Source organism: Poecilia mexicana, unplaced genomic scaffold, assembly GCF_051168715.1.
Source record: "Poecilia mexicana isolate PSO_F unplaced genomic scaffold, ASM5116871v1 scaffold_8, whole genome shotgun sequence".
Lineage (NCBI taxonomy): Eukaryota > Metazoa > Chordata > Actinopteri > Cyprinodontiformes > Poeciliidae > Poecilia > Poecilia mexicana.
This window is the reverse complement of record NW_028263377.1, coordinates 6117533-6134035: the sequence shown is the minus strand read 5'-3', so window position 1 is coordinate 6134035 and position 16503 is coordinate 6117533. Positions and strand designations below refer to the sequence as shown.

The 16503-nt window shown below is 40.8% G+C and overlaps 1 protein-coding gene across 3 annotated transcripts; it reads left to right on the top strand.

Annotated features, from left to right (window-relative positions):
* Window positions 1-358: 358 nt before the first annotated feature.
* ilf3b (interleukin enhancer binding factor 3b) lies at window positions 359-16304 on the top strand. 3 transcript variants are annotated; one of them, XM_015010294.2, is made up of 18 exons: window positions 359-743; window positions 2425-2522; window positions 3772-3989; window positions 4069-4243; window positions 4379-4526; window positions 6807-6898; window positions 8130-8225; window positions 8453-8564; window positions 8651-8748; window positions 8829-8940; window positions 9019-9132; window positions 9232-9437; window positions 10133-10300; window positions 10373-10654; window positions 12519-12624; window positions 12701-12748; window positions 14181-14558; window positions 15494-16304. In XM_015010294.2, the coding sequence occupies exons 2-18, from the start codon at window positions 2520-2522 to the stop codon at window positions 15613-15615; spliced, it is 2478 nt and encodes an 825-aa protein (XP_014865780.1). In that variant the 5' UTR covers window positions 359-743; window positions 2425-2519; the 3' UTR covers window positions 15616-16304. The 3 variants fall into 3 exon arrangements, with proteins under 3 accessions (XP_014865780.1, XP_087864234.1, XP_014865781.1); XM_088008108.1 differs by lacking the exon at window positions 2425-2522; XM_015010295.2 differs by lacking the exons at window positions 14181-14558; window positions 15494-16304 and adding an exon at window positions 13295-14089 and having other exon boundaries at window positions 360-743.
* Window positions 16305-16503: the final 199 nt, after the last annotated feature.

The following is a 16503-nucleotide window of genomic DNA, read 5'->3' as shown; positions in this document are numbered from 1 at the left end:
AAGCAAACCTTGTTTTAATCATTACATTTTTCCTTTGTAAAAGTGAGAATATTTTTTTATAACTATACAGTCATTTTTTAAAATCTACACCCAAAATATGGAAAAGGGTAGAAATACGCCATTTTCCATATTTTGACACATTGAAACCCAAAATTTGGGCAAATGACATCTCCCCAGAATATATTAAGACCCTGCAAAACAAAAATATATATTGAAAGAAACCATACACGACATAAAATTTGTTTCCACATATATCTCTGTCACATTGTAGATATTGCAGACGTTTTATTTAATGTTTATTAGAGAAATGTTCTCATTCTTTATTAACTTAGTTTATCGCAGCAGCAGTAACTATTGAAGTGAAATTACATAGTAAGATGTAATAAAAAACATATATTTTTATTATTATTATTTTATTTTTATTTTTATTTATTTTTTTTTTACAAAGAAACAAGTGGTTTCCAGGGAACTTTTCATCTTTCTGCAGCTTCTGCCTTTTGGAGGTGGGCGGGGGTAAATAATGACGACTTGGTAGATCGCCATGTTTTGAGGTTTAGCCACACCCCTGAGCTGCAAATCCCTATTTTTCATTGGCTGAGACCGTAGCATCACCCACAGTTTGTCCAATGAGCGCAAGTGATTTCGGGATCGTGGGCGTCTCCCTCTACGCTTGCTCTGCAGACTAGAATTTGAGCTAGAGCTCTTCGACGGTGGCACGATTCGTGAGTGGAAAACGTATATATGTAAGTGTCAACAATATAATGTGTAGACCAAGTCCCCGACATATTTGTAATATAACATAAGAATGAACATGCTTATAAATGACCACAATGGTGATATTTTTGTTATTTTCTGTGCTTATTCGTGTGCCTCAGCCGTTGGTATTTGCGACTGGTCGGGGTCGGGAAAGCTAACTTGCTACAGCTAAATGTGGTCGGAGATTCCTGGGGTCTTTCTCCTGTCTCCTCGACCATTTTGGTGTCCCTTATCCAACAGGGCTGAATATAATTTGATGCTTTGAATATTTGTAGAATTATATATGCCCAATAGAAGCCATAGGTTCCATGTCTGTATTTTTGGTCACAGGGGTGCATGCTAGTAGCATGAAGCGATAGGATAGGTGAATGATTTTTTTTTTTTTTTGGGTCCAGGCTAACTGAACCGAAATAAGATGGCGTCTCCTTTTGTTTTTAATTATTTTATTTTTTTTACGAACAATTTCGCTTTGGAGCCGACTGTATTTTTTTCTTCTAATTTTCCATTTTCCAACAACTGATTAATAGAAATGTTAAATCTACGTCAGTAGCGTTTTAGGCTCCCTTTATTACGTCCGCTTGAGTTGATGCTACTATTTGGTGAGTTGATGAATGGAACAATAGATTCGGTCGCGTTTTCACCGTATTGTCTTTAAAACAGCATTTTGACAATACGTACTAAAATATCCACGAGTCCTTATTTCTATAAACCGATATTACGGTAACGGTCAAATGTTCCTGAACGGAGTCAGTTACATTGTTGTGGTTTCAACCGAAGGACATTGAAGGGGCCTACAAAGATAAGCAGGTTTATGTGGATAGGCTCGAAATGTTGAAGGTTGTGCTTTAAAAAAATGAACCAGGGTTCATGTCCGTTCTTAAACCTACAAGTTAAATGCTAAAAAAAACAAGATATTCTTAAAATTGATACAATTTCTACCATTCTTTTTAGATATTGTCTTCAAACCTAAGACACATTCTCCCCTTTTTAGTTATTTAATATTTTATGCTGCTTTAAAACTGTAAAATAGTTACAAATTAAAAAAAAAATATCCTAAAAACAAACAAACAAAAAAGAAAATCTGGGCAAATGAAACTGTTTTGCTGAACTAAAAGGTCAGCTCAAAACTCCAGCAATGTCTTCAACAGGACTTAAAAGAATGATAATTTTCTTGTTGTGCTTGTTTTGCAATATGTATTGGTATTTTCCCAACATAACTCACAATAGCGGAAATAAATTGATTAATCGGTAGTTTTTCCGCCCATATTAAATATTTAAAAAGTCCTTAATATTTACTCCATTGAAGAGAGGAATATATAATCAACATTTTTTGATGTACAACATAAAATATGGATACTTTTGTAAGTTCATTGAAAAGTGAGGTCAGTCTGATGCACTGAAAATCCACATACTCCAAAACAACTCGTACTGATTTATAATTAAATTCATTTAAGCAAAAGTGCAGAAACAGACAACTAAAAAAGTGGAAAAAAAAGTCTGTCTTTTTCAGACTTATTAGTTGCACTAAGGCTTATTTAACAAATTGACATCTTTAAAACGATGACATGAAATCAAATCAGTAGAGGTTTTGCTGTTCTAGCAGGGTAGCCTTTACTCACCACTTTTGTCTTTACTCCACGTCCTTTGATTGTTGATTTCCTCTCGCAGAAACGAGGAGCGGCCGTGTCATTTCCCTCCAGAGAAGACACGTTTATCAGTGTTAATCACTGGGCAATAAAGTCACCAGCTTCACTAAAAAGAAAATGGTAACGTTGCAGCTTTTGTTTCATTTTCTTGCCATCAGCCAAAAGGCCGTGTTGAGAATTAGCAACACAAATGATTACGTAACTATTCAAATCAAATAAAATATATGTTTAGTAAGATTTAATTTGCTGCAAACCGCGAGCAGGCGGTCGTTCCAGCATACCTTCAACTTTATGTGCAAAAAAAAAAAAAGACTTTAGGTTGTTGATGCACTCAGATTTTGTTGTCACTGACATTTGATTTTTGCATTTAAAGTGTCGCAAAATTGTGCCTTCTTTCACCTTAAAGTCAAGCCATTAAACAAATAAATAAAAATCAGATCTAACTTAAGAACATGGGAATTCTGAGACGATTCTAAAATGATCAAAAATCGGTTTTAGTCTGTTTAATTTTTTTTTTTGTTTTATTTAAGAAAAAGCCAGGCAGCGAAGTTAACCTAACACTAGTAATTTAAGCTACAGAATCATATGCACAAATGGGAGTTTATAGAATTGTTTTAAATAATTTTTTTATTTGTTTACGTTATCTTTTTTTTTTTTTTTTAAACAGTTAGGACCAACAACTTTCACTATGACTTATGGAACCTAAGGTGGTGAGCTCCACCTTCGAGCTCCCAAAACCCAACACAAATGTACAAATTGTGGCATCAACGGCTTTCCATACCAACTGCTTTGAATGCTGATAGAAATTGTGTCACGATTTTGCAACAGAAAAGAAACTGGTTCTTTACTACTTGTTTTTTCCTGCAGTTTAAAATGTTAAGGCCACATTAATGACATTGTTATTATACAGAGTCAGAGAGAGCGCACACGGACCATACAGTACAGTTGTATGGGGTGGGTAACGTAGTCTTAGTTTTATTACGATACTTTGGAATACTGCTGTGATAACAAAAAAAAATCATCAAATAAAACCATTTATTGCTACATTTTTAGTATGTTCAGGCCCACGATTCATAGCCACTCAAACTTGAATACTGCTCCTGTTTGATATCGGTTTCTTTAGGACACTAGTCCCTAGATGTGTCCTGGACCACGTGTTTCCGATTGACATTTTACACGTTCGTATTTGGAAGAAAATTCATAAACAAGGCAGCCATGTTTGTAAAACTTTGGATTCAGATGCGTTCCTGTTTAGAGGTTTCCCTGTACTGTATATCATGCACCATGTTTAGTCCACGCTGCTTCTACTTATCATGTGTTTTGAAGAACTTCCTCATTAATATCCTCCCTCTCCTGTTTCCATCCCCAGCCTCCCCTCGTTCGCCACAGAACGATGCGTGTCTTCATGAACGGCGACCGCCACGTCATGGCCAAACATTCGGCCATCTATCCAACACAGGAGGAGCTGGAGAGCGTCCAGAACATGGTCTCCCACACAGAGCGGGCTCTTAAGGCCGTTTCTGATTGGCTGGATAAGGAGGAAAAGGGAACTACAAAGTCTGAATTCGAAGATGGTGACAAAGACAGGTCAGGATAGATTAGGTTGCACGTTCCTCTTGTTACTTGATAACGATGCAGACGACTAACTTGCTTCGTCTTCTAACAGTGAGCAGAAGGATCAGGCCACTCGGACTCTGCGTGGCGTTATGAGGGTGGGTCTGGTTGCTAAAGGTCTGCTGCTGAAAGGAGACCTGGACCTAGAGCTGGTGCTGCTCTGTAAGGACAAGCCCACCGTCAGTCTGCTGGGAAGGGTGTCTGAAAATCTTCTTGCCCAGCTGCAGGTATGACCGACCTGAGTGAATCAGACCAAATTGGTGTCAAACGTTGGTGTGACACAAATTTTCGTTTCGTTTTAAAGATACTAATACGCGTTTCCAGAGGCCAACTGACCTTTTTTCCCCGTTTGTTCTTCCCAGACGATAACAGAAGACAAATACATAGTAACACAGGACATCGAGAATGCAAGCATCATCATCCACAACACAAAGGAGCCCCCTCTAACGCTCACAATTCACCTCACATCCCCTTTAGTCCGCGAAGAGATAGAGAAGGCGACCGCTGGAGGTAAGCCCCCCCAAACAAAGACCCCCATTCTTCATTAGTGCTAACCTACTTCCAGCTGCGAGGCCAGGCAGGCAGCGAGGATAGACAGATATTGTTTATTGGGCCTTCAATGGAGCTAGGGGACAAGAAGACCTTCAGATAATGAAACCCTGCTATGCTTATAGCTCTCTAGACACTCTCGTAGTTCCATGTAATGTAATTGTACATTTTTGATGGCCCAATATACAGTAAAGGGCAGGTAGTGTAACTATTGTTGAAGACATGGTTTCTCTTCCCCTTTTAAAGAGCAGGTAACCAATGAAATGAAGGCTTACTGAGAATTTACCTGAATACAAAACCACTGAGACCACTGTGTTTGCATGTGTTTTTTTATCATTGATGATGAACGGTTTGCATTGCAGCAAAAATGAGTAGCAAAAACCTAAAGTCTTTGTTTGACCCCCACAGTGGGCTGTTAACCGCCTCTGTCTTGTTTTTTTTTTCGTGTGTTTTTTTTCTTAGCAAGAGAGGTCCAAGGTTACAGATAATGACAAGGGGCACAGGAATTTGGCACGTAGAGGTCCTAGCAACCCATCTTAGCTTAGCATCATTGAATGAACAGTTTGGTGAAGAGCAGGCTCTCTGGTTTCTGCCTTTTAGTCCGAGTGCTCAACAGCAGCAAGGCTTGAGCCTTGACTTTATCTGTAGCCCTGCACTAACAGCGACGCCCCGTTTGGGCCTTCGTCTCTGAGCCATCAGTTTTGCTGCAGTGTGGACTTGTTTTGATACCCACTTTTTGTGCATCTGATAATTTCTGCCTGTGGTTCCAATTCTGATTCTCTCTGTCAAGCCTTCTAGTTTGTCAATTTTTAGGGACGCTGGACCTTTGACCAACTGGCCGCTCTCTGTCTCGGAAGGGGCAAAGTGCAGTGTACCCAGTATGGGGGGCCAAGGGGAGGGGTTCCACTTCCTGTTAGTGTTGGAGAGAAAGCATCTGTTTGAGCTGAAACAACCGTGGAGACAACCTCCCATTTGATACGTTTTTTTTTTTTTTTTTCTTTTCTTTTTAATATTAGTCTTCACATAATTTTATGGCTTTTTTTAACTTTGAGTTTTTACACAGCTTATGGCTTAAGACACAACCCTGCAAGTATGCTGGGTTTTAAATAGGGATGCATCGATCAGAAATTCTACGGCCAGTTTTCAGTCTTCGGCTTTGGAAAAGCTCCGACCTGCTGGTACTGATGTAGAACTTCTAGTTCTATGTGAGAACTGTCTCACTTTCTGGATAAGGATAAAATTGTAAGTACTTTAATAATGAAATCGATGATATAAAAAATGAAACGTTTTAACAAAAGCATTATTGAAAATCTTCAGATACAGTAAAAATCTTCCAGGCTACTTGACAAAAATAATGACAACAGACCTTTTGAGAGGCTTTAAGATGCTTCTGTATTAAATCCTTCATTTTGTTGTAACCACTCAGAAACCTTTCTGTCATGATTAATTACTATTTATATTCCCATGAAATGTGACATCATAGAAGAAAGACTGTGATCACTCAGAGACTGTTTCAATCTGCCCTAAGGATCTTTCATTAGCGATTAGCATCCTCAATGCTAATTCCTACAGGGAATGTATTATATATTTCCTTTAGAGTTGGTAGACCCTTGTCTGAAGTGTAATATTTCCAATGTTTTCAAATCCAGCATGTTAAAAAATAAGTCCGAAGGATAAAATGGAAAAACTCTGTTCTGACAATCAGCTTCCTGTTTGTTGACGCCTAACTTCCTGTTGCGTTGTCCTTCGTAAAAAGCCGACATACCTCTGGGGGAAAAGAACACATCAGTACAATACTGTAAACTGAGTGTGTTTGAGTCTTCGCTCCGTAAAAACGTTCACACTGAAGAGCAACATTAGCCTGTTTTAGTAGAACTTGTGATGCATCAACTGTCAGAAAACAAAGATAGGATGTTTAGCTTCCGACCAACGATGAAGCGTAACACTTTTCTAGTTCTGGCCACCATCGAATTTCTCAATGCATCTCAAGTTTCAGGTGTCTGTTTTTTTTGGGGTTTTTTTTGTTTGTTTTGTTTCTTTTTGTGGGGGAGGGAGGAGGGAGTTGTTAAACAACATTAACTGGGAGGCTGAAAGCTTTGGGCCGTTCTCCATTGGAGGGATCCCCTCCCCTTCCCCCTTCCTGCCTGTGGTTTGGGAAGGCTGCCTGTGTTCCCCCTGGCCGGCTGACAGAACTCCCCTTGGTCAAACTGTACCTTGTCTTCTTATTCCACCTGCCAATAGAAACGCTTTCAGTCATCGATCCCCCGGATGTTCTGGACAGGCAGAAATGCCTAACTGCCTTGGCATCTCTACGCCACGCTAAGTGGTTCCAGGTTTGAATCTTGTCTTTATTTGTCTCTAAAACAGATGTAGCTTTGAGTTTGGTTTTATGCTCTCTGTTCTTATATTATTTTAAAATTTCTTACATTTTCTCTCTTTTTTTTTTTTTTTTTTTTGTTTTTGTTTCCTCTTTTGAGGTGTACTTCCTGTAGTATAATTTGATGACTTGGGTGTTTGTATTTTTAGGATATGTGTGTCATCACACGCTTCAGTCGCTTCGCTCACTTTTACAGGTTCTCTGCCAGTTAACACTGATACCAAACAGAAGCTGTTGCTTTTAGCCTTTAAGTTTCATCCGTTTGCTCATTTAGCGACACGTTTCGTTTTTAACTCCAATCAACCAAATCCAGGAACTAATAGCCATGCATCCAGGTGCAATATTTCTAGAACGTCATCGTTGCTGTGAATGAGTCGGGTTTTTTTTGTTTCCCATAACTGTAAACAGGCAAGCTACTTACCGAGCGCTTTTTTTTTTTTTTTTTTTTTTTTCTCCTTCTTTCCGTTGGCCCGTGCGAGAGGGCGCGAGACGAACTGTTTCCATGTGGTTAACTGTGTTTTATCCCTCATAGTCCTGCTGCCTGTGTCACCTCTGGCTTGTCATGCTGTAACAGTCAGTTCTCCATCTCAGCAGCTTGTTAAGTGTAGAGTATGTGGCCTCGACCTCTCCTGCTCTCCTGGCTGCTTTTGTTAGTGTGTGTGCCACAAACTCAACAGGAATATTGCACCTCGAGTCATTTCTAAGTATCTCTGTCTCTAACTCAACCGTGACCTCCTCCCCCAATCCCTCTCCTCTTAAAGTGACGGCACATGTTTTTGCACAGCCTTTTTGTAATGGTTTAACTTGTTTCTCACATTGGCCTAGAATTGAGTTTGAGGTGGTTTTATTCACTTCTTTTCTTCTGATCTTTGTTAGATGCATGTCCCCTCCACTCCCCTCCTCTTCCAAAGACAGAATTTGTTTACACCTGATAACTAAACCATCAGTTGTTTGTATGTGTGAACTATATGATCATGCTCATACGATCTTACAAAGCAATCCTTTAACACCTGGGGAAAATTTCCCATAACGACAAAGCTAAGCTGTAATAGTCTGTGGCTCCATTTTTATTGATTTCTGTTACATGTGGGTGTTGATCATGCTTGTCTCACGTCGTCGTCTCTTCTTGACTAAAACTGCCCACCTCCCATCTCGCCCATCCCCCCCGCTCCTGCTTGTGTTTCCAGGCCAGAGCCAACGGGCTGCGCTCCTGTGTCATCGTCATCCGCATCCTGAGGGACCTGTGCGCCCGAGTCCCCACGTGGGCCCCGCTTCGTGGCTGGGTAAGGGCCGATTATTGTCCAAATGGAAATTCTAAAACTAATTTTAATTCTTCATGCAATCAATTGATTTATTCACTTATTGTGACCAGATTAGTGCAAATCTCTATTACATAAATGTCAATTTAAACACATTGGAAGTAAAAAAAAAAAAAAAAAAGTCAAAAAGTTGAAGTAACACTGCAGAGAATCATCCCGTCAGGGAGTTAACTTCTTTTCATGCTTCACAGCCGCTGGAGCTGATCTGTGAGAAAGCAATCGGCACAGGGAACAGGCCAATGGGGGCAGGCGAGGCTCTGCGGAGAGTTTTAGAGTGTCTCGCTTCGGGGATCCTCATGACAGGTATGCACTCAGCTCCTGGGTGTCCCCTTGAGGTGTTTTGTGCCTTTAATTCACTCCAAATAACATTCTGAATTGCCATCTTGCAGATGGTCCTGGAATTTACGACCCATGTGAGAAGGACGCCACAGACGCCATTGGTCACCTGGATCAGCAGCAGAGAGAAGACATCACAGCGAGCGCTCAGGTGAGTCCAGCAAAGTCGTTTGTACATATTCAGCTAATTAATCCTGTGATTTACTAAAATGCTGTCTCTTCCGCTGTCAGCACGCTTTAAGGCTGTCGGCTTTTGGGCAGCTCCACAAAGTTCTTGGAATGGACCCGCTTCCGTCAAAGATGCCCAAAAAGCCTCGCAGCGACACCCCGATTGATTACACAGGTACTGGAATACGACAGCAACAAGAGCAGCTTTTGGGTTTGATTTTGTTGTAACGGGATAATTCAATGTGTTGTTCAGTGCAAATCCCACCCAGCACAGCGTATGCCCCACCTATGAAGAGGCCTATAGAAGAAGAAGAAGGAACCGATGATAAGAGTCCAAACAAAAAGAAGAAAAAGCTGCAGAAGAAATGTGAGTGTTCCTGTAGCCCTGGGAAACCTAGATTCACTGTTTCTGTTCTTTTGGACGGGCATGAAAACTGAAAACCCTTTTTCTGTTTGGTTCCCAAAGCTGCAGAAGAAAAGGCGGAGCCGGCTCAGTCAATGAATGCCCTAATGAGGCTGAATCAGCTGAAACCAGGTCTGCAGTACAAACTGATATCTCAAACCGGTCCAGTTCATGTTCCAGTGTTCACTATGGCGGTGGAGGTGGACGGGAAGACGTTTGAGGCTTCTGGTCCATCCAAGCGAACCGCCAAGCTGCATGTAGCTGTCAAGGTGAGCGCAGCTTCCTACATGTGTGGTTAGATACATGTATGGAGCAGATTGGGTCATACATTTGCTCAAAAATGTTTATTAAAATTGAAAAGAAAAAAAAAGAAACTTGAATTTTTTTTCCAACCTTTTTTTTTTTTAGTTCAAAAATTTAAACAGAAAAAACAACTTATTTTTGAGTTCCTAATCTTTTTTTTTTCAGTTGCAATTTTTTTCTTTCGTTTCAAGTTTTTCAGTTGAATTATTTCCTGTCTCATTTTTTTTTCATTTTCAAACTTTTCAGTTTGAAAATGAAAAGTTTCCTGTTTTCAAACAGAAAATTTGAAACAGAAAATTTCAAAATGTTTAAAATTAATTTTTGTTTCAAATGTCTTCTTTTCAGCTTGAATTTTTATTTTCCATGTCAAATCTTTTTTCAGTTAATTATTTTTTTTTTACTTTTTCTTTTGCTTTTCAGTTGCAGGTTTTATTCTTGTTTCGATTTGTTTTCAGCTTCAATTTTTGGTTACATTTTTTTAGTTTAAAAATCATTTTCAAATTTCTTTTTCCCTGTCTATTTTTTTTCTTTTCGCATTACGTTTTTAAGTGTCAAAAAACAAAATTGAGCAAATTTTATTTGGAGCAAAATGTATCTCCATTATACATGGTAGTTTGCTGTTTTTATCTACATGAAAGTGAATTTCTTTGGCTGTGTTCAGGTGCTGCAGGACATGGGCCTACCCACCGGGGTGGAACTGAAAAGTACTGAAGTTGCTGTGAAATTGGAAGAAACTGTGGTAGCAATCGCTGCAGAAGAAGTGAAGCCAGCAGTGACCCCCACCGAATCGTCCACTGCCGCACCCGGCGCCACTCCAGAATCTGCCGAGGTAAGCGTCTGCTGACATTAGACGGTGTTGAACAGTCAGACCTGTTGTCCTCACCCGTCTCCTCTCCGTCAGACGGCTCGCCAGCAGGGACCAATCCTGACCAAACACGGCAAGAACCCCGTGATGGAGCTGAACGAGAAGCGCCGCGGCCTCAAGTACGAGCTCATCTCTGAGACGGGCGGCAGTCACGACAAGCGCTTCGTCATGGAGGTGGAGATCGACGGGCAGAAGTTCCAGGGCACCGGGTCCAATAAGAAGGTGGCCAAGGCGTACGCGGCGCTGGCTGCTCTGGAGAAGCTGTTTCCTGAAGGCTCTGCTCCTGAGCCTGCTAAGAAGAAGAAGGGACCGCCCATGGTAAGCAGGAAAAGATCGTTTCTCAACAGCTGAGGGTCCAGACCCTCTGGACGAAGCAAAACGCGTCGGACAAGAGTCTACGTTTTACCACTCTGTTTCCCTTACAAATGTTAAAAACAAAAAAAATCAGAATTTCACAGTTATGATGTTTCCGTCAAGTAAAAAACACTGTTAAAATTACACATGAATACGTTTGTTTTCACGATAAGCCATTAAAAAATATAGGGCTGTTGTAAACGAATATTTTAGTAATCGAGTAATCTATCGATTATTCTTACGATTAATCGAGTAATCGGATAAAAAAAAATTCTAAAATGAAATATTGGTAAATCTGGCATAATACCGGTGTTACTATCAGATATCAATATCAGTCCAATTTTTCATATTTGAGCATCCCTAACAGTTGCTTTTTTGTAGTTTAGAAAACTAACCTGTAACAATAATAGCTCACTTTCTAAGTTAACCAGAAGAAAAGTTATAGAAAAATCTGAAATTATATTGAATTTAATAACAAAGAGGCAGGCTCACAAATATGCGTATAAAAAATGTCTACAATCCAGCTTTTAGTTTATGTATTCATCTTCAGTGAGTTTAATAGATTAATTAAACTCACCTTGCCACCTAACCTGTCACGCTTTGGGTTTGAAAATACGGGAAATGTCACCTGGAGTGGGAGGAGAGGGCGAATGAACGATGGGGTGGAGGGGAGGAAATAGACCAGCGGACTGACGAACCGTTAGACCGGAGGACGAACACGGGGGGAAGCAATACGGGATATTTACGACACCTTCACTGGTCACACTCAGAAACTCATCTACCAGCCATGTACGATGCGCTCCGCCACCCGTTTCTTCAGACCGGGATATGAAATTTATTGTGCGGTTCGTCGGTAAAGCTACATTTACACGGTAAGCATCAGCTACTCAGCCGCCCGCCCTGTTCAGTCTATCCGCTCACCTCAGCGCTCTTCCCGCCGTTCGCTTTCAACCAGCAGCCCCGGAGGAGAAATGCTGCCGTACTCCAGGCATTCCCCCAGTCATTTTAAGGATGCTTATTGGTTCCCCAAAAACGATAAAAAGTCGGGCATTATCATCAATCAATAAAATTCCCACGGGCCAATCTTGAAGATTGGACTTTATGCCGCTGAGACTTAGCTTTTGTCAACAACTCAGAGGCGGAAGTGAGAGCTCCGCGCAACGCAAATGAAGTCCCGGCCGGAACACGGTGCGCTAACTAATAAAACATAAATTAACGAAGCTTCGAGGCAGGTAAATTTTCCTCGAGGAATTTTAGTAATCGAGGTACTCGAATCATTCGAGGAATCGTTTCAGCCCTAAAAAAATATGGCACGCCATCATCGTCCAACTACTTCCTGTCGTCGTCTTCTTCGTGGTTTGTGCAACATCTGGTTGTTCATGTGACTCGTGATGCTAAAAAAGTTATTCCATCGTAGTTTTGCAAAAATTAACCAGTTTTTATACGGCCAAAAAAAAAACACCTCATCTTAGCGGCAAAACTTATCAAAAACCAAAAGTGTTTTCTAAATCGCCATGATTCCATTAAGCAAATTTATTTTCGAAATGTCAAACTGCCCAAATTACCTACATGGTCAATGAAAATGCAACCAGCCTTCACCTTCGCTCACAAATTGAGTTTGGAACAACTAACTACCTGACATTATCAGTTATAAAAATAATAAAATACAAAAGGTATGAGTGACTGGCCAGAAGAAGCGTCGGTGGGTCCCTATACTTTTTTTGGATGTAAAACAACAAGAAAGGATTAAGAATACTCGCAGCAGGGTACATTTGTTGTTATTTTTTCTTATATGATTAATTTTAAAACATCTTTATATCCATTTCAGCACCAGCCGTTTGGCCTGGACGCCGGCATGCCCAGAGGCAGAGGGAGAGGCCGAGGCCGCGGAAGAGGCAGAGGCTTCAATAACGGAGGCGGCTACGGTCAAGGAGGTAGGAACCTTCTTTTCCTGTTCCTCGTAGACTTTAACTGGACCTGCAGCCACTAAACGTGTGCTTTCCTCGTCAGGTGGATTTGGAACGTACGGATATGGGAACAACACCAACTCTGGCTACAGTGAGTATTTAGTTTCTTCACCTCTAATGTTGCTGTTTGACGTTTCATCTGTTTATTCTTGATGAAAGTAGAAATGAACAGTGTGGGGCATTGTGTTGGCAGAGATGCTTGTGCATCCTGCAGCTTGTTGCAACGCACCAGAGCGGGAGGCGGGGTCCGGTTTCTGTAAAAAAAAAAAAAAAGCTCCTTAACGCCTTGCTGGGATTATCCTAGCTGAGTGATTTTACATTTCTCTGCTTTAAGCCACAGGGTTTGAATCAGGTTTTTTTTTCTTTCCCCACAAGCCTCCTCTTATGAGTTTCCCTTTCTTCATTCTGGCAGCCTGGTTTGAAGACTGACCTACCTGAGCGTGACAGGAGCAGAGAAATCTAAAAAAAATCAAAAAATAAAAAAAAATGTCCAACACAATTAAAAAAAAGAAAAAAAAGACATAATCTGACCTAACACAGCCTGCCATTTTTTAAGGCAGAAGAAAAATTCAAAATAATCTAATTTTGATATATTTTTTTTGTTCCCCCCCCTTCTCTGCCCTGTCTCACTCTTTAGGTGACTTTGTCTCAGACTACTATGGCTACCCCGAGTTTGCGACATAGAACTCCCCCTCCCCTAACTCCAGTGTTAGAAAATAATAAAAAAAACAAACAAACAAAAACCTGTTGAGAGGATTTGAACGGACAAAAATACTCAGTAGTGTTCCAGCGGGATCAGAAAGTCGCGTCACCATCAAGTCCACAACCCCCGGGGACAAAGTGACTCCATCTAACCTGTCTTGCCAATCCCACTTGTCACGTCCAAGCCACCTCTGGGGAGACGATCCTCCACTGCATGCACGCAGCCATAAGACGAACCTCTGTACCCGTGGATGCCCCTGAACACACCAGACCCGTTTTTAGCTCAGTGTCTTCTCGTAGTCCGGACGACCAGTGGGGAGCCGGACGACACGTACTGCCTTTCGGGACGTCTCCGCCTCCACACTTTTAGATGGAAACAACTCGTGACATCTTCCTTTCTGTTTTTAACTGTGTCTCTTGTCACTTCCAACCACGATTGACCTCATTTTAAGGAAACTACATTATTTCTCATCAAATCTGTTATCTCCCTGTCTTGTTAGCACCGCAGAGTTAGAAATAATCTAGCTGCATGAAGGTCTTACTCTGGCACTGTCTAGTTTTTGTTTGCTTCTTGCCCGATCTGCATCTGGCGGCTGGCAAAGACGGACGGAGGCTTGTTTGTGCTCAGACTGGATCGATGTAAGAATGTGTTTGGTGTGAGAGGATTTCCTCACTCTAGCTGTTTTTATATATGTTCTTTTTATTAATAAATGTTGCATTCATGACTGACTGAAGTCGTTGGTTGCCTGTTTGACACACGAGCTGGAGCGAACAAAATATCTGCCCCCGTTTTAAGCCTGTGCTATGCTGTCGCTCCCTAGATTACTACGACGACGGGGCAAATGGCAGCGCCGGGGTATCGAGCAGCCTCTCAGGCGGACTTCCATTCAGCTCCACAGAACCACCGGCTCCAGGCTCCTATGGGTCATATTATCAAAATGAAGGGTCCTACGCTGCCCCGGCGGCCAACAAAATGCCCAAAAAGAAACCGCCCATGCAGAAGGGCGGTCCACTGGGAGGCTATCAGTCAAACATCTCCATAGGGCAGGGGTCGTATAACCAGTACGGGCAAGCGAAGAAGAGTTTCAACCAGAACCAGGGGGGTGCGGGTGGTTATTCCTACAGCACTGCCTACCCCAGCCAGGTGACGGGGGGGGCAGGTGCTGCTGCTGGGGGTAACCAGGAGTACAGTTATGAAGGTGAGTTTCATCGGTTTTAAAGCTTTAAAACGGTCCTTACGCAGTCTGGAAAAGTTCAGCATTGTACTGAGGAATACTGTTGGAAAATGTGCTACAAATAACTTAAATGTTGTATGTACACTTCATGATCAAAAATAAAGCTGGGAAATTTTCATGTGAAAATCCAGGAAACAGTTTGTGCATCCCCTTAAAGTCTTAAACTTGTATCTAACATTAAGGACTTAAATGTCTGAATTTTTTTTTAAATTTGCCCTTAAATGTTAGTCACAAGTCTTAATCTCGTATCTTTTTTTTTTTTTTTTTTCCTAAAGCTTCTTTTGGAAAGAAACAAGTGGTGATTTCTTTTCCCCTTTTTTGCCAAAATCACTTTTGCCAAAAACTTACTTTGGCCATTACTTTAGGAAGGTGACGATACAATGCTGCAAGAAATCTGAGTAGTACGTGGTTAAGAGACTATAGAGAACCGTTTGCTGTGTGAGAAACAGAGCTGCTGTGGAGTCACAAATAGACCTTAGAAACGTCACGGGTTTGATTCCCTGGTGTGTCGAAAGCTCCCCAGAAAGCGGTCTGAGCCATTACTACTTACAGCAGCATTTGGTGCGACACAAACTCTGAAGTTGGAGGTTTAGTGGATTTTTAAACACGGCGGTCAAGCACCATTATTATCTGTTGAAGAATTTAACCTTAACCAAGTTGTTATTGTTGAGGGAAAACAGCTGAAGAGAAAAAGAGCATAGAGAATGAAACCAAAAAAATACAGCAACAGATGACATATGGAAGAATAGTGGTAATGTCTGTAGGTTATGATCCAACACGGCGTTACGGCGTTTAGTTAATGCGTAAATTGGATCTGTATTCTTATAAAACAAGCCTTCTAAAAGTTTAAATATTTTTTCCCACTTTTTTTTTTTAACCCCTCTCTTTGTTGCTTCCAGGTTTCACCCCCCAAACCAATTACAGCACACAGGGAGGAGGCAACCAGGGCTTTCCCACCAACCACACCCAGTACCCCGGCTTCGGCAGGGGGGACAGCAACATGAGTTACCAGTACAGATAGGCTGCTTCCACTGGGCCCGTGAATCACCCTGCATCAGTGTCTCAACCCTTCTCCAAAGAGAGCGATGGAAGACTTGCCTGTGCTCTTTGCCTTTTTTCCATGTCTGCTTCCTATGTGCTTTCAGGTTTAGTTGTAGCACATGTTGGCACACTTTGAGATTAGTGGACTTTTTAAATGTCGAATCCGAGCTGTGGTTGAAGTTAGTGGTCTGTTTCAGTATGATTAGTTCAAAGTTTTGTTTATATTTATTTTTACATTTTTTTGTTTTATGTTCCTGGTCTTTACCACTAAATATGAATACTGATTCCTAAAACCTATTTTTAAGACAAAGACTTTAGTTTTGTTTTTGTTTTTTGTTTTTCTTTTTAATGGCTGGACAAATGTGAAAAATAGTTTCACCTTTTATTATTTTTGCTCCGTTTTGTGGTAACGTTAAAATGTATGCCGATAGCTTCTTTCCAGCAGTGGCTGTGATTTTTTTTTTTACTTTTTTTTTTATTACTGTTTTTGCTATTTACCTGAGGTGATGTGATGGTTTCACCATCTGATTTTTGAAGATAACTGGAACATATATTCTGCTGTTAAATTCACATCTCTGCTCAATGTAGCTTTTAAACTGGGTGGGGTTTTGCTCTTGTTAATGTGTAACAGAGTGTTTGTATTAATAAATCCTTTTTATTTTGAATTAACAGGTCTGTTTATACGGATTGGGTCTTTGTAATGTGGTTAATTATAGTTGACGTACTGTAAACCATCTTTTTTTTGCCAACTTCTGTATGAAATTATTGAACCTCTCAATGTAGTTCAGTTTTAACAGCTTGTTAATGAAGCCTACAGTTACATGTAATATTGAAATTAAGGTAAGATGTTGAACTTATGAAGTTTAAT